At 33.1% G+C, this 19,231-nt stretch overlaps 1 protein-coding gene across 1 annotated transcript; it reads right to left on the reverse strand.

The window, feature by feature from the left end:
• Nucleotides 1-10,683: 10,683 nt before the first annotated feature.
• On the reverse strand, nt 10,684-12,252 carry LOC112778567 (uncharacterized). The gene has a single exon (XM_025822874.1). The coding sequence runs from the start codon at nt 12,250-12,252 to the stop codon at nt 10,684-10,686; it is 1,569 nt and encodes a 522-aa protein (XP_025678659.1).
• Nucleotides 12,253-19,231: the final 6,979 nt, after the last annotated feature.

The following is a 19,231-nucleotide window of genomic DNA, read 5'->3' on the forward strand; positions in this document are numbered from 1 at the left end:
ATGAGCCTGGGTTTTGAATCCTGTTTTGTGAGTAAATATTTAAGAGTAGCATGGTCAGTGTACACAATCACTTTTGATCCTACTAAGTATGATCTAAACTTATCAATGGCATAAACCACTGCAAGCAGCTCTTTTTCTGTGGTTGTGTAATTTTTTCTGTACATCATTTAAAACACGGCTAGCATAATAAATGGCATGCAGAATCTTGTTATGCCTTTTTCTTAATACTGCACCAATGGCATGGTCACTAGCATCACACATTAGTTCGAATGGTAATGTCCAGTCTGGTGCAGAAATAACTGGTGTTGTGACCAGCTTAGCTTTTAGAGTTTCAAACGCCTGCAGACACTCTGTGTCAAACATAAATGGCATGTCAGCAGCTAACAGATTGCTCAGAGGTTTTGCAATTTTTGAAAAATCCTTTATAAACCTCCTATAGAATCCTGCATGCCCCCATAAAGCTTCTAATTGCCTTAACATTGGCAGGTGGTGGTAATTTTTCAATTACCTCCACTTTAGCTTGATCCACCTCTATTCCCTTGTTTGAAATTTTATGCCCAAGGACAATTCCTTCAGTCACCATAAAGTGACATTTTTCTTAGTTTAAAACTAGGTTGGTCTCTTGGCACCTTTTCAGAACAAGTGCTAAATGGTCAAGGCAGGAGCTGAATGAGTCTCCAAATACTGAGAAGTCATCCATGAAGACTTCCAAAAATTTCTCTACCATATCAGAGAAGATAGAGAGCATGCACCTTTGAAAGATTGCAGGTGCATTGCACATACCAAAAGGCATCCTTCTGTAGGCAAACACTCCAGAAGGACATGTGAATGCTGTTTTCTCTTGGTCCTGAGGATCTACTACAATTTGGTTGTAACCTGAATAGCCATCCAAAAAGTAGTAGTATTCATGACCTGCTAGTCTTTCTAGCATCTGGTCTATGAATGGTAAAGGAAAGTGATCCTTCCTGGTGGCTGTATTGAGCCTTCTATAGTCAATACACATACGCCACCCTGTAACTGTTCTTGTAGGAACTAGTTCATTCTTTTCATTATGAACCACTGTCATGCCTCCCTTCTTAGGGACAACTTGGACAGGGCTCACCTAGGGACTATCAAAAATAGGATAAATAATCACAGCCTCTAGTAACTTAATGACCTCTTTCTGCACCACCTCCTTCATGGCTGAATTTAGCCGCCTCTGTGGTTGAACCACTGGCTTAGCATCATCCTCCAATAGGATCTTGTGCATGCATCTTGCTGGGCTAATGCCCTTAAGATCACTTATAGACTACCCAAGAGCTGTCTTGTGTGTCCTCAGCACCTGAATTAGTGCTTTCTCTTCTTGTGGATTTAAAGCAGAGCTTATGATCACCGAAAAAGTGTCACCTTCTCCCAGAAATGCATATTTCAGGGATGGTGGTAGTGGTTTGAGCTCGGGTTTAGGAGGTTTCTCCTCTTCCTGAGGAATTTTCAGAGGTTCTTTTATTTTCTCTCATTCCTCCAGATCAGGATGAACATCTTTAAAGATGTCTTCTAGCTCTGATTCGAGACTCTCAGCCATGTTGATCTCCTCTACCAGGGAGTCAATAATATCAACACTCATGCAGTCTTTTGATGTGTCTGGATGCTTCATTGCCTCAACAGCATTGAGCCTAAACTCATCCTCATTGACTCTTAAGGTCACTTCCCCTTTTTGGACATCAATGAGGGTTCGTCCAGTTGCTAGGAAAGGTCTTCCTAGAATGAGAGTTGCACTCTTGTGCTCCTCCATTTCCAGCACTACAAAGTCAGTGGAAAAGGCAAATGGCCCAACTGTGACAATCATATCCTCAATTATGCTTGATGGGTATTTAATGGAGCCATCAGCAAGTTGAAGATAGATCCGGGTTAGTTTGACCTCTTCAGTCAAGCCAAGCTTTCTGATAGTGGATGCAGGGATTAGGTTGATACTTGCCCCAATATCACATAGAGCTGTCTTGGTACAAGTACCCTCTAATGTGCATGGTATCATAAAGCTCCCAAGATCCTTAAGCTTTTCTAGTAAGCTTGTTAGAATGACTGCACTGCATTCTTCAGTGAGGAAAACTTTTTCAGTTTCTCTCCAATCCTTCTTATGACTTAAGATCTCTTTCATGAACTTAGCATAAGAGGGTATTTGCTCAAGTGCCTCTGCAAACAGAATCTTTATTTCAAGAGTCCTGAGATAGTCTGCAAAGCAGGCAAATTGTTTATCCTGTTCTGCTTGGCGGAGTTTCTGAGGATAAGGCATCTTGGCTTTATATTCTTCAACCTTAGTTGCTGTAGGTTTATTTCCTATAGAGGCAAGTTGAGAAGCCTTCTTGAGGGAGTTATTATCAGCACTTGCAGGTGTCTGATCCCTCATTGGTGTTTGAACGCCAGGCTTGGGGGCTGAATGGGTGTTTAACGCCAGATTCCCTCCCCTTTCTGGCATTTGAACGCCAGAACTGGACATGGACTGGGCGTTTAACGCCAGTTTTTCACCCTTTTCTGGCGTTTGAATGCCAGAGTTACTCCTCTCTGGGCTCTTACTGTCCTCAGAGGGATTTTAGGTGGCAGGTTGCTCGTCCTCTGTCAGCTGTTCTTTTCTTGGCTTTCTGCTACTTTGAGTTGAGGTATTCAATGTTTTTCCACTTCTTAATTGAACTACTTGGCACTCTTCTGTTATCTGTTTTGATAATTACTATTTTGTCTGATTCAATTGCGATTCCATATCCTTGTTAGCATTTTTGGTTTCTTGTAGAATCTTCTTAAATTCTGCTAACTGCCTTTTTATAGAAGATAGTTGCTGATTGAGTTCAGTAAAGTCAGTTGATACTGCCTTAACTTCTTCTTTCATGGAGGACTCACTACTTATATACAGATGCTGATTTCTAGCAACTGTATCGATAAGCTCTTAAGCCACTTCAATAGTCTTTCTCATGTGTATAGATCCACCAACTGAGTGGTCTAGAGATATCTGAGCTTTTTCTGTAAACCCGTAGTAGAAGATGTCTAACTGCACCCACTCTGAAAATATTTCAGAGGGGAATTTCCTTAGCATCCCTCTGTACCTCTCCCAGGCGTTATAAAGGGATTCATTATCCTCTTGTTTAAAGCCTTGGATGTCCAGCCTTAGTTGTGTCATCCTTTTTGGAGGGAAATATTTATTCAGGAATTTGTCTGATAACTGTTTCCATGTTTTTATGCTTGCTGTGGGTTGGTTATTTAACCACCTCTTAGCTTGATCTTTTACAGCAAATGGAAATAGTAGTAATCTATAGACATCCTGATCCACTTCTTTATAACGTACTGTGTCAGCAATTTGTAAAAATTATGCCAGAAACTTAGTAGGTTCTTCTTGTGGAAGACCCAAATACTGATAATTTTGCTGCACCATGATAATGAGCTGAGGATTTAGCTCAAAAATGCTTGCTCTGATGGGAGGTATACAGATGCTACTCCCATATGCAGCAGTAACGGGGTTAGCATATGACCCCAGAGTCCTTCTGGACTGTTCATTTCCACTTTGGTCCATGATGGAAAAAAAAAGGGAATTGACATGAATCGCAAATAAAATATATTTTTATTTTTATTTTATTTAATTAAAAGCAACATAATAAAATAAAATAAAATAGATGGAAAATAGAATAAAAGTTTCAAAAACTAAAATAATTGATTAATTAAGAAAATTTGAAAAACCTTGGATATGATTTTTGAAAGATTTGAATTTTGAAATTCCAAAACTAATATAAGATAAAATAAGAAGTTTTAAAATAAAAATCTGAATTTTTAAAGGCAGAATTCGAAAATCAATTAAAATAAAGGGAGAAGATATTTTTGAATTTGATGAAGAAAGAGAAAAACAGTAAAGCGACACCAAACTTAGAATTTTTAGATCAAAACAAGGAAAACAAACAAGGAATCCTTGAATGTCAAAATGAACACTAAGAGAAACTTTTGAAAAATTTTTAAGAAAACAGAAACACAAAGAAAACCAAACTTAAAATATGAAACTAGACTCAAACAGATGACTAAATTATGAAGTTATTGGTTTTGAAAATTTTCAAAAATAATTAAGAAAAATAAAATAAGGATTTTAAGAATTTTAACCAAAAATAATATTAGAAGACTCTAAACCAAAAAAGAAAAAAAAATTTCCTAATCTAAGCAACAAAATAAACCGTCAGTTGTCCAAACTCGAACAATCTCCGGCAACGGCGCCAAAAACTTGGTGCATGAAATCACAATCACACTTTTGCAATTCTGCACAACTAACCAGTAAGTGCACTGGGTCATCCAAGTAATACCTTACGTGAGTAAGGGTCGATCCCACGGAGATTGTCGGCTTGAAGCAAGCTATGGTTATCTTGTAATTCTTAGTCAGGATATCAGAAATGATTCTTAGTTTTAATTATAAAAAGTAAAAGAACATGAAATAAATACTTGTTATGCAGTAATGGAGAACAGGTTGAGATTTTGGAGATGCTCTGTCTTCTAAATTTCTACTTTCCTACTGTCTTCTTCTTCACGCACGCAGGTCTCCTTCCATGGCAAGCTGTATATTGGTGGACCACCGTTGTCAATGGCTACCAGCCGTCCTCTCAGTGAAAATGGTCCATGTACATGGCTAATCATCTGTCGGTTCTCACTAATGTTGGAATAGGATCCATTGATCCTTTTGCACACTGTCACTGCGCCCAGCATTCATGAGTTTGAAGCTCGTCACAGTCATCCCTTCCCAGATCCTACTCGGAATACCACAGACAAGGTTTAGACTTTTCGGATCTCAGGAATGCTGCTAATTGATTCTAGCTTATACCACGAAGACTCTGATCTCACGGATTTGAATGCTCTGTTGTCAGGAGAAGCAGACAAACTCGTGACCCAGGTACCCAAGAGATATACATTCAATCTAAGATAGAATGGAAGTGGTTGTCAGGCACGCGTTCATAGGTTGAGAATGGTGATGAGTGTCACAGATCATCACATTCATCATGTTGAAGTGCGAATGAATATCTTAGAATAGAAACAAGCGTGATTGAATGAGAAACAGTAGTAATTGCATTAATCCATCGAAACACAGCATAGCTCCTCACCCCCAACCATGGAGTTTAGAGACTCATGTCGTCAAAGATACAATATGAAACTGGTAAAAATGTCATCTGGTACATAGTAAGTCTCTAAAAGTAGTTTTTATACTAAACTAGTGACCTAGATTTACAGAAAATGAGTAAACTAAGATAGATAGTGCAGAAATCTACTTCCGGAGCCCACTTGGTGTGTGTTTGGGCTGAGCATTGAAGCATTCACGTGCATAGGCTGCACTTGGCATTTAACTCCAGCTTTTGTGCCAGTTTGGGCGTTTAACTCCAACTTTTATGCCAGTTCTGGCGTTTAACGGCAGAATAGGGTAGAGAACTGGCGTTAAACGCCAGTTTGCGTGATCTCAACTCGGGCAAAGTATGGACTATTATATATTACTGGAAAGCCCAGGATGTCTACTTTCCAACGCAATTGAGAGCGTGCCAATTGGGCTTCTGTAGCTCCATAAAATCCATTTCAAGTGCAGGGAGGTCAAAATCCAACAGCATCTGCAGTCCTTTTTCAGCCTCTGAATCAGATTTTTTGCTCAGGTCCCTCAATTTCAGCCAGAAAATACCTGAAATTATAGAAAAACACACAAACTCATAGTAAAGTCCAGAAATATGATTTTTACATAAAAACTAATAAAAATATACTAAAAAGTAGCTAGATCCTACTAAAAACTATGTGAAAATACCCCCAAAAAGCGTATAAAATATCCGCTCATCAAAAATGTTTAAAGAACGGCTGGAAAATGTTTTGAAACAAAAAAGTTATTCGAGTTTAAAAATTTGGTGCTAAAATCTGAAATTCTGCAGCTATTGAATTTTTTCAAGTCTGATAAGGCTTGCGTTCGCGGACCTGTGCATGCGACAAAAGCATTGGCCACTGCCAAGGGCTCTCGCGTACACGGACACTAGCATGCGTACGCGGGCATGTATTTTCAAAGAATGTGTACGCGACTTTTAATACGCGACAGAAGCACTCTCTTCTGTCTGGGGTATCTCGTGTACGCGAGCAGGGTGCCGTGTACGCGGGACAGGGCATGCGTACGCATGACTCCTGTTTTGCTGAAAAATAATTTTCCTTCATTTTTAAGGGTTCTCTAGCTTTCTAAACTTCTTTAACTTCTATTTATGGTTCTTAGCTAGTAATTAGAACCTAAGACTAGCAAAGATGAGTTAGTGATTTAGTTTGGTAACTTTTGTTTTGAGTTTAGAAGATGGAGACTTAGGTTTCTGAAGTACTCTAGATGGATTCGTTGGATAAATTGGCGGAGTACTATATTTGTGATAAATTTGAGAACTTGAGAATTGATGATGGTTATTGATGAACTGGAAACTTTGAAAGGAATGATGAACTTGTTGGATATTGCTAGTGTGTCAGGTACTATATCCTTGGGACGATAGTGTAGGACACTATATCCATGAAATAAATTATGATGATCTATTGTGTTGGTAAGTCACTATGTGCCTCGGGCAAGGATGCACTACTAGAAATAGGGCTTTTTCGGACAAAAATTTCAAACGAAATTTATTCCGTCTGAATGACTTTTTCATTTCGGACAAATTTGAGACAAATGTTGAACAATTTTTAGTGGAGATATTGAAATAATATATTCTGTCCTAAATTTGTCTAAATTTTGTCCCTAATTTTGGCGCCAAATTTTTTTTAGATGGCGCCAAAATTTTCATACAGATTAGCAACATATTTTGAACAAAAACTATAATTCGTCCGTATTCTATCTGAATATGCGCAATAACTTCAGACGGATTTGGGACGCATTTTGAAAAATGTTAATTCTATACCAAATTTGTCTATAATTAGTCTTAAATGCTTTTACTATAACTAACCCTTCAAAGTAGACAAATTTTTTTCCCACAAATTTGAGACAAAAATAGTATCATTTGTAAATTCCGTTTGAAAGTTCATCAATTTTCAAACAGATTTCAAATATTTATTAAAAACTTTTAAAATTTAGTATAAAAATATTATTTATATTTTAAATTAGTCTATGATTTGTCCCAAATATTTTTATTATTCTAAAATAAAGTTTTTTTTTCCTAAAATAACCTTAATTATATATAACTTATAAAAAGATACCGTTTTTGTTTGCACCTTTCAACTCCAAAACCTCTTGATCAAAATATGAAATAATCATCATACCAATTAACATCTTATTTATTATTATACATATTTTTTAAAATTGGATTAATAGGTACGTTAGCGCTTATTTATGCAGGCTTTTTTATATAAATAAGTAAATAAAAAAATTAATTCTCATAATACGCATGCAGAGAAAGCTTTACAAAAATGCGCAGGGCCATTGTTTGCAAAGCACCCGCGAAATGGATTTAGTGTCATCATCTCAGGAGAGGCGCACACGAATTAGAACTTCTGGTGGGAAAGTCATTTTGTGCCTGACGCCAACGAAATGGGTACTTTTGGTGGGGTTACCATGAAATTTAGTTGGTTTATTTTTAAAATATATTTTTAAATATTTTAAAAAATAAAAAAATCATTTAATTTTTTATTAAGTTAATAATTTATTTTTATATAATATCAAATATGAAATAAATTACAATCTTAAAATAATTAATTGAATCATTATAGATCAACCATTAAAATATAAGACTAATAAATTAATCTATTATTCACCGTAACTCTTTTAATTCAGATAGTACGTACTTAGTACTAAATAAAAAAAATTTAACAAATATATTTATTCAATCCTAAATTTAGAACTAAATTGACTATATTAGTTTTTTTTTCTATCATTGTATATTATGTTTGACTTTTTTTTAGTTAAACTTAGGAGACTCTATCTTTTATTTTTTTTTATATACTCTATCTTCTTTTTTTTATTCTTTTATTTTTATTATACTTAATATTAAATTTCTCATACAAATTTTTATAAACCATCTTATATTTAATTTTGATTTTTTTAGTTACCTAATATTATTTTTAATTTATTCTTTTAATTATTTACGTTATAATAATTCAAATTTTAATTTTTTAACAAATTTAAGATAAAGTGTATCAAAGAATTACATATGTAAAAATTTTAAAAATAAATTAGAAGAGTGCTAGAGGTCAGCAGATTTTGTGATTTGTAGCCATCAATTAGCCATCAGTAGTGTTTTTAATGGTGTGAGATTACATCTAATAGTGGACAATTACTCATTTTTCCTTTAATGATTAAATGCTGGCCAAATTTTAATAAAAGTGCTAGCTCCTAGACTTTCTCAATAAATTATATCCAATCTTCTAAAAAAATAGTAAAAATAAAATATAATAAAAATATCACGTAAAATAAAAAAGTCATATACTTTTTCATAAGATTGTAGTATATTAAAAATTAAAAAAAATACAAATAAATATATTTTTTAGTGGACTTTTTCATACTATTCATTTTGATCTTCATCCTCATTGTTCTCGTCGTCGTCCTCATCTTCATTCTCATCCTCATCCATATCTTCGTCTTCATCCCCAAGTGGCTCATCATCATCATCATCATCATCATCATCATCATCATCATCATCATCATCATCATCATCATCTTCTTCTTCTTCTTCTTCTTCTTCTTCTTCTTCTTCTTCTTCTTCATATCTTATACTATTGGTATCCAGTAAATCAACAGTAATGTCAATATCATTTGAGATATGATTGTTAGATTGATTTGTGCCATCTTCTTGATATGCAAAATCCTCCGTTGTTTCAATCTCAATCTCACCTCTTGCTTTAGTCTTGAATACAAACCACCATTCTGCTTTTTCCTTGGTGTTGCTCATTGGATGAGGTGCAAAATATACTTGAATTGCTTTATGTGCAATGATAAACGGATCATATTTACCATATCGTCGATTCTTTCGAATCTGTATGATTCCATACTCTTTGTTTACCTTTGTTCCTTTGCCAATTGTGGGATCAAACCATTCACATTTAAATAGTACAACTCTTTTTAGTGGTAGCCCAGTATACTCAACTTGGATAATTTCATCAAGCTGGCCATAGAAATCATTTTCATATTCACCATAACCTGTGCCTTTGACACATATTCCATAATTCTGAGTTGACTTTCCACTTGAGTGAGATCTTGTGTGAAACTTGAAGCCATTGACTTTGTAGATAGGCCAACATTTAACAATTCTCAAAGGACCCCATGCCAAGGAATGAATATTCGAATCTGTCACATTATTTAAAGGATCATGAACCTGTATTAAATAAGAACCAATAAGTTAGAATATAATATGTTATCTACCAAAAATTGTGTGTACAATAAGACTATCATATCATGTTGACTTACATAATTTTTAAACCATTTTGCAAACTCCACTTCAATAAATTGATCAACTTGTTCATCACTTAAAGTAATATGATCTTGGCGTATGAAATCCGCAAAGATCCTATAGTACATGAATTTCAAATAAATTAAAATTATTAATATAAGAAAATATTATTAATAGTAAGAATATATATAGGAAGATAAATACTCACTCAATATATGACTTAATTTCATCACAGTTTATTAGTATATGATTCATGGCTGCACTGAATTCTTTGTCATCTAAATAACGGGTTTTGCATTCACCAGCAAAACAACCAGGCAAATTAAAAATAGACAAATTTTGCTCAATTGAATCATCACCTTCATCATTTTGCTTTGCATCTATGCTAGTTTGGTTAAAATAGTACTCACAAAAGTAAGAAATCTCCTCAATTAGGTATGATTCAACGATAGATCCTTCAACATGTGCTTTGTTCTTGACCTTTTTCTTAAGATGATGGAGAAACCTATCATGAAAAAATTCATAACAAAAATCAAATAACAAATAGTTGACCTAATAAAACAGTAAAAAGAAATTTGAGAGTAAATATAGAGGTGTAAATAAGGTACCTCTCAAAAGGATACATCCATCTATATTGCACAGGACCACCAAGCAATGCTTCAAATGGCAAATGAATAGGTAGATGTTCCATTGAGTCAAAAAATCCAGGAGGAAAAATACGTTCTAGCTTGCATAGCACAATTGGAATATTTTCTTCTAGCTTATTTAGAACATCTTCTCGTAACGATGTTGAGCACAAATCTCGAAAGAATTGACTTAACTCTGTTATTGGCTTCCATATCTGCTCTGGCAATGAACTAAAAGCAATCGACAGTAAACGTTCCATAAATATATGACAATCATGACTTTTCATTCCATATAACTTGCCCTCCTTCATGTCAACACATCTCCCTAAATTTGAAACATACCCATCAGGCATCCTTAACTCTTTCACCCATTCACATATTGCCCTCTTTTGTTGGAGGGTAAATGTGTAGTTTGCTTTGGGTTTTATAATTTTACCTCCACTTTGTTCTGGCAGTTCTAAATTTTTTCGCTTGCAGTATAATGACAGATCCATTCTAGCCTTTACATTATCTTTAGTCTTCTCTTTGATCTCCATGACAGTATTGAATATATTATCAAATACGTTCTTCTCAATATGCATTACATCAAGGTTATGACGGATTAAATTATGACGCCAATAAGGCAAATCCCAAAATATGCTTCTTTTGGTCCAATTATGCGTACTTCCATATCCTTCTATCTCAAGTTACGCAACATCACTTATCTTATCATAATTCTGAACTATATACCATATTTGCTCTCCAGTCAATCTTGGTGGAGGTTCTGATCTCTCAATTCTATTCTTATAGAATGCATCCTTGTTTCTTCTAAACATGTGATTATTTGGCAAGAATTGTCTGTGGCAGTCAAACCATGATGGCTTTCCCCCATTTTTTAATTGGAATGCCTTGGTTTGTTCCATACAGTATGGGCATGCTAGCCTGCCTGCTGTCATCCATCCAGACAACATTCCATATGCAGGAAAATCATTAATAGTCCACAACAATGAAGCTCGCATTACAAAATTTGACTTGGAATGAATATCATAAGTTAAAACGCCATCTTCCCATAGTAGTTTTAGCTCATCAATCAAGGGCTGCAGGTATACATCAATCCGGGTTTTGGGATTACGAGGACCAGGGATAATCATGGATAAAAACATGTAAGGAGTTTTCATGCACATAGAAGGAGGCAGGTTATACGGAGTGACAATTATTGGCCAACATGAATATTGTTTACCAGATTGACCAAAAGGGGTGAATCCATCAGCACATAATCCTAGTCTGACATTGCGTGGTTCTTGAGAAAATTGTGGATGTTTTCTATCAAAATACTTCCATGCTTTTGAATCCGATGGATGCTCAAGAACTCCTTTAAACTCGTGATCAAAATGCCATCGCATGTGAGATGCTGTGTTCATTGAAGCATAAAGTCTTCTTAAACGAGGTATAAGTGGTAAATAGTGCATTCGTTTCAAAGGAACTTGTTTACCCTTTTTACCTATCTTGTACCTTGGAGAATGACAAAATTTACATTCCTTTCTTGGTATATCATCCTCCTTGTAATATAGCATACAACCATTAATGCAACAATCAATTTTATTGCTTTCCATGCCAAGTTTCGACACTAGCTTCTTTGCTTCATAAAAATTGGAGACAAGTAAGTTATTCTTAGGCATCACTTCTTTCATAGCTTTCACGAAATCATCAAAGATTTGTTGAGATACATTCCCTTTAGCTTTTATACTCAACATTTTAACTGCCATTGATAATTCTGAATGACTAACACATCCCTCAAATAATGGGCGCTGAGCAGACTGTAATAAATCATAAAATTTTTTAGCTTCTGCATTCGGAGGCTCCTCCATGTGTTCTTCAAATTGACTCATTAATTCTGGTCCAGCAGCATCAACCACCATAGATTCATATGAATTTCTTATTGGCACACTAACATGCGGAGAAGAACATGTGCCTTCTTGGTTATCATGATCTACATTCAAATGCAATGGACTCTCTCCATGTGAATCCCAACACCAGTATCTTGGCATGAAACCATATTTATATAAATCTAGTAAAACTTCATCCGGAGTTGAGAAAACTTTATTTTTATGTTTGTTGCAAGGACATCTAAGTAGACTACCTTCAAGTACAAATTGAGGTTGTTTTGTAACTGTATCAATAAATTGTCGAACACCATTGATAAATTCCTGTCGTAATCCTCCTCGGTTTGGCAAATTTCTATTGTACATCCACTTTCGATGATCTGGAATTTCCATATCTACATATAAAGTATATAATAATTTTCATAATCAATAATTTTTTTATATAAATTAACAATAATGTTGACAAGCGTTTAAATAAAGTGGCCGACACTTTAACTTTTTTGTTATTTAGTACAAAAATTTAATAGGTGAATTATATGTTAAAGAGGTAAGTTTACAGATTTTTTCTTTAATAGAATGAAAGAGAGATTAATAAAGGTAGGACCCATATTTTGAATAATAATAAAATAATAAAAAATAACTATAAAAGGAATTATATTCTCTCTCTATATCATAGTTGTCAGAATCGAACCGGTGATCGAACCGGTCAAGTTACTGGGTCACTGGTTCAACCAGTGGGTCACTAGTTGAACCGATAGAACCGGTCGTACGTAAATAAAAAATAAAAAATAGTAAAAAATTGAATAAAGTGACAATTAGGTCCATCCTTAAAATTTTTTACTTCAAATTAATTAGCCCTTGAAAAAAAATAAAATATCAATTTGGTCCTTCAAGATAGTAAACGATGAACACATTACGCCCCTCCATTAATTTTTTATGTGAAATTTAATGGTGATGCTTAGATGTCCCTACTAATTAGTCTTAAGTCGAAATCTTCGAAGACCTATTAACTCAATACTCTAAACAATTTAAAATAAATATCTTTACTAACATTTTAATATGTAAATGTAAATATTAAAATATTTGATACTTATTTTAATAATTCTATAAATTCTAAAAAATTAAAAAAAATTGAGTATAAAACTAAAATTAAATTAAATAAATATAAAATAATTCAGTTGTGTATGTATATAATATATAGAATAATTAGCACATAGATTTCCAAATGAACACACCAGCATGGTGGCATTCCTTATCCTTGCCTAGCAAGAAGACATGAGTTCAAAACTCATTGCATGTCTCATACATAAAAAACGGAGGAAGAAAGAGAGAACAAGCTAATATAAAAATGGTGGTGAGGTATATATAGATAAATAATGATAAGAAAAAAGAATAATGAAACTAAAAATTAAAAATTCTAAAACAATAATAAAACTAAAGATAATTTAAAATGTTGAATATAAAATTATAAGAAATAAAATTTTTTAGCTATTAAAATTGTGCGAAAAAGAGAGTGATTAAATATTTTATTTTTTTATAATTTATTTTTTAAATTGATATTAAATTTATAATTTTAAAAATAAAAATAAAAAATATTTTTTTAACTCAATAGAAAAGCGGCTGAATAGGCACTGCCTGTTGAGCCAATAGTATATATATATACAAAAAAATTTGACTTTTGATTTCTTATAGCATTTATAACCAAACCATATAATAATTTTGATCTATGAAAACTTTCATATATGTTTCCTTTTGTTTGCAAAATATATATCTTAGTAATATGTTAGTAAAATTTTTTGTATGACAATAATATAACTAGCATCACCGTAACATCGAGATGCATATAATTAAATTGTTTTAATAAGTAGAGATTTTCCATGAACCTTTAAATTTAATCTAAAAATTTACTGGTTAAATTAATCATTAAGCTTTTTGAAATAATGTTTATTACATATAGATTTTTAAATACAAATATAAAGCACCTATAAAGTGATGCTTAGAAGAAGAAAATAATATAACTAATACATTATGTATATATGAATCAATTCATCATCGGGATAAAGTTTTGTTTAGACACAGATTTATATTTGACATTAATTTAATGGAGAATGTTAGGGAATTAAAATTTCTGTTTAATATAGAAAATACAAAAATTAGATAGTAAATAGTATTATTTTATAAATATAAGATTAAAACATTAAAAAAATGTTGACCACTTAAAAGTTTTTTTTTCAATTTTTTTATTAAAATTTAAAAAGTGTTCTATCCATTAATATTTTAAAAAACATGAAAAAATAAATTTTGTCACGCATACAAGAATTATATAAACACTATAAAGAAATTAGAAAAAAATTACTTATTTAAAAGTCTCTGGTACGGGTTGTAAGATGGATTAGGGACTTGTGAGTCGAAACAGTTGTTGAATTGTCTGACTGGAACGACGGGGTGAGTACTTGGCAAGGACATTCTGATGCTCAAGTAAGAATGAATTTATGAAGTATATGTGTGTGGAATGAAGAACATAACTGAAGAATCTCTGGCTTTCCTTTATATAATTCGAAGCAGTTATCTTATCTTATCTATCTTATCTATTACTGTAAAAGGAATATTTAATTTTAAATTTTAATTTTATTAAATATTTATCTTTAAAGATTATTATATAACAAAAATTAAAAATATAATTTAATTTAAACATTTTAAAATTAATATTAAATATAATTTTTTTAAATATCTATCTTTTAGATAACAATATTTCATAACTTATTGAATATTTTTTCGTCGTAATCTTATTCATGTTTAATTTGTTAGTGAAAATTAGATACAATTTTAATTTTAAAATTTGTTATATATAGTTATTCAAAGTCACTAATTTACTTTGCGCCAAAAAATTAAAACTTTACTTAGAACCGCCTTTTAGTTTCAGGAATTTTAGTTTTTGAGTGCCTTCTACCATGTATCACATCTAAGTTACCTTGTCAAAAATCCAATTTTCTTTATCAGAACCCTCAATTTTTGCTTCAAGGTCAGTTACGTTCTTGATCTCCTCCCTCCTACTCCGTGCTCCGCCGCTCGTGCTTCGCGCTCCTTCTGCGTGCTCTGCCTCCCGCCTCCCGTCTGTGGTCGCCGCTGGTGCTTCGCGCTCGACGCTACAACCCTCACACTCTCAGACCTTTGAACCTCTGGTCTAAGACATCCACCATTCCAGCCTCAAATCCCGCACCTCAGACCACCTCCACCATCGTGACTCGCGCTTCAGGTAACAGCTTTCAATCGCAAACAACTGCTCTGCCTCCTGCATGTGGGCGCCTCCGCCGGTCTCAGAAGCCGAATCCCCGCCAGCCTCATACACGGCACTTGAGGCGACCTCCACCCTCTAGCTTTGCTGGATTGCCCTTGTTTTCTTCTTCTCTCTTTGCGTGCTCTGCCACTGCCAGGTTCTAATTTTTGTGAGTAGTGATTGTTACTCAACTTTGTTTATCAAAAATTTCCTTCCTTCATTGTTAATTTCCTTTCTTCATTGTTTATTGTTAATTTCCTGTCTTCATTGCTAATTTTTGTGCATCCCACAGCTTGAATTAGGGTTTTATTTTTCCTTTATTTATGCATGTTTTTCCTGTTGTTAATGTCAATTTTCCCTTTAATTAGTACAATCCTTTTACCTTTAATCCTTAGAATAATTCTCCTTAATTATCGGCAGCAAGCATTGCAGTCAACATTGATTCTCAAAATCATGCAACAATACTGCAAATATAAAAACATGGACTAAAATTAAAATCTATAAAATTATGCTTGAGAAATATGATCGATCAGGTCTTGATATACATTTGTGTATGTGAATAGAATAGAAAAAAATTTACCTTTCCAGTCATGGGGGTGGAATTGATAGTACCCAGGATGTGATTTTATTTTGAGTAAGCCAAAAGGCATATAAATAGAACAGAAATTTTTGGCAGTTTTGAGAATATGCATGTTCGTGGAGTATAGGAAACTGATATTCATACCATTTATCTTGTTTCAAACAATAAGATATTATTATATGTTCTTTCATTTTGGAATCTGATTCTTTAATTTGTTGTTGTTTTATGATTTAGTGTGTTTTTTACTTGTAGAAGTGTTTATAGGTAAAAAATAATAAATAATTAATAGAAATTGTAGAAGTGGTGCCTGTGGTCTGGTTTTCAAACATAGTTTCCATGATGTTTTATGAGATTTGCTATAGTTTTGATATATAAGGATATATTTTTTAGCCTACCTCATGTAGATTGTTTTGATATATAATGACAATGCAGTATTTGTGTGTGGTAATGGTATTGTTTAAGTAAATGAAAGAGTGTGAATGATGATGAAGTGTTTGTGTGTGATCAAATTCCTCTAAAAATAGATATGATGGTATGATATATTATTTTAAATTGTTAGCATTCTAACTGTATATCATTTTCGTATTCCTAATTTGAGTTACAATAATCAATACTCAATACTTTATTGAATTTAGAATGTCAAGTAGGTTGGTGGCTGAACCAGAGATTTAATTTCTTTTATTTTGAAAACAAGTTGTAATTACTAGTCTAGTATCCATAATGGTAGAAAACTAAAAAACTTATAAATAGGTCATAATTAATTTATATATAATTTAGTTTGATATTGTAACTTGAAGCCACCGAGGTTCAGATGTGCTATGAATGTGATTTGATGATATTTTGTACTAGTTAGAATGCAGAATCATATTTCTCCCACTTCCATATGCTTCTTGGGGGAACCTTGCACGCAGTGAGTTGTAGAGTAAGCTTTTCCTTCATTAGTTAATCTGCTTTGCTTTCACTCTGTTGCACGCCAAACACAACTGAAATTTGATTTTCTACTTTCTAATTAAATGGCACTATATGGAATTGCTGGTAACTTAGCTTGGTCTGCCCCCTTTTCTGCATATAATATATGTGTATATGTATATGTATGCCAACATAAATTTTGTTTATTCTTATTGATTGTTATTATCTTAAAGGAAAAATGCATATTTTTCATATATGTGTATATTACCATTATGGCGCTTAGATTCCACTGATAATATGCAGATGCTACCAATTCTCTATATACTAATTAATTACTCTTATTTTATATATATAGGTTTCGTGCCTTCAGCTATTATTGATTAAGAAATACTTAGTATATAGTCCAATCAAAACGTTTATAATTATTATCAATTTATGACCCCCTTTTTTTTAGCATTCTCAACGTTTTTTTTTTCTCAAAAGACATGCTATTTCTTCTTTTTTATTTTCTGGGGTGATGAGAGTTATATGAGTTGCACATGGTCCCAGGACTGTTAAAGAATTCAATTTACAAATATTACATGTGGTGATGACTCATTATTATACAGTAGATAGTAGATATTATAAACAGATTATATAAGGCTTCTTCATAAGTATAAATTTTTCTTCTTGTAGATTGAATAGAATCATCCACTGTAGCCATGGATAACAGTAGTGATGTTCCAGCACGTGTTCAGGTTTGTGTAGGATCTCCTACTAACTATAATGTAATTACTAGTATTTTCTGTTTTCACCTTTCACATAATCTGCCCCTTTCACACATATAGTATTATCCTTGCTATGAACTTCTTAAAATGCTCATATGTACATATATATTAGTAGTTTAGTACTAAAGCATACTAGCACTTTATCTTACCTCATAATTGATTATTTTGGCAGTTAAATATTATTTTACATTGTTATTTTTTTAATTCTTTTGATGATGTACATGTTACTAAAATTTAACTGCAATGTCTTACTAATCTTATAAATATTTGTTGTTTTAGATGTCAGGTTCTAAAAAAAATAAAAAACACTTGTCAATTAAAGTACAAAAGTCTGGTAATAAAAAGGTGATTAGTGCACACAAAACTAAGCTTTCACACCCTAAGCCTACAAAATCACGAGCTCCAGTTCCTTCACATGTATCTAAAAAGCCTTCAACATTACCACCCTCTTCTTCGCAGCCACCACAAAACTTCAAGAGAAATTTACTATCTTCCCATGCCGACCATACACCATCACCATCACCATCACCAACTGAATCACCATACTGTTCACCTATCCAACCTCAATCATTTGATAATGCTCCTAATAATGAACGAAATTTACATCATGCTCACTCATCGGATGAAAATCATCAAGATGAATATCTTACTCAAGAAGGTGAACCTGTCACTCAAGAAGGGCTCTTGAAAATAGTGCCTTTTGGCAATGAGTAAGTACAACAACCACTTTTGTGTTTTAACATTCTCTCTATATTGTTTTTATTGTGAATACATGTGTAATTACTCATTATTTGAACTTCTTATAGGTTTAATCCATGTACTGCTGTTCGTCATGTAACAAATGCCATTAAAAGCAAATTTTCAGAATTCTGCCCTTCCTGAGGACATGCCAGTGAGCAAATGCGAGATTTGTGGTTTACTGAATTTAAGGTAAGTATTTATTATCATTTTTTTTGTTATTTTGATATTATACATAGTGGGTAATTCAATGTATATGTTTGTTTTTTTTTTATAGAAAAATTGTATGTGGGAACCTCAACACAATGCAAGAATTCGTCAAATTTTTGAGATTAAAGGGAGTGCTCGATTAAGATCGTTGATGAATCAGGAGAGAAGCAATTATTCAAAAGACCCTAACCATGTACCAAAATATATTCCTGAACCCCTTTGGCGTGAACTATTACATTATTTTGCTACAGATTCGAAATTTAAGAACTGGTCAGCAGCAAATACTGTGAATCGAGCATCAAATGCTGGAAGTTCCATGCATACTGGTGGTTCCATATCTATGGGTGAACATGCACGCAGAATGGTAAGATAAAAATAGTTTTTTTTATTCTTGTTCTTATTATGTGCAATGTTTTCTTATTCTTTTTTCTTTCCTATTGATTAAAACTGTTATATTATAGGAGAAAGCTACGGGAGTAAAACCTTCTCTAGAAGAGGTTTATACTAAATGCCACACCAAAAAAGACAAAAGTTGGATTGATGAAAGATCTAAGAAAGTCATTGTATGTGATGCTAATTTGTTCTTCTTTTTATTTTTTTAAACTGCTAATTTTCACTATATGTTAGTATTTGTTCATGACATATTTAGTTGCGATTAACATTAATTGATTTTGTAGGGTGAATTCAAAAAGCGAAAGACAGAACTTTTTCAAGTAGCTTTATCCTTGGATAATGAGGGAGATGTTGAGGCATCTAAGGAAAGCCTAGATATACCAGATGATTATACTGTTTGGAATGAAGTTGTGACAAAGGAAAAAAAGAAAGCTGCCTTTGGTTTAGGTTCTTTTGGTTTAGATCTCTCTTCAAAGTTGAATTCCAGAAATTGTTCAA

Source organism: Arachis hypogaea, chromosome 19 (assembly GCF_003086295.3).
Source record: "Arachis hypogaea cultivar Tifrunner chromosome 19, arahy.Tifrunner.gnm2.J5K5, whole genome shotgun sequence".
In the NCBI taxonomy this organism is placed as follows: Eukaryota; Viridiplantae; Streptophyta; class Magnoliopsida; order Fabales; family Fabaceae; genus Arachis; species Arachis hypogaea.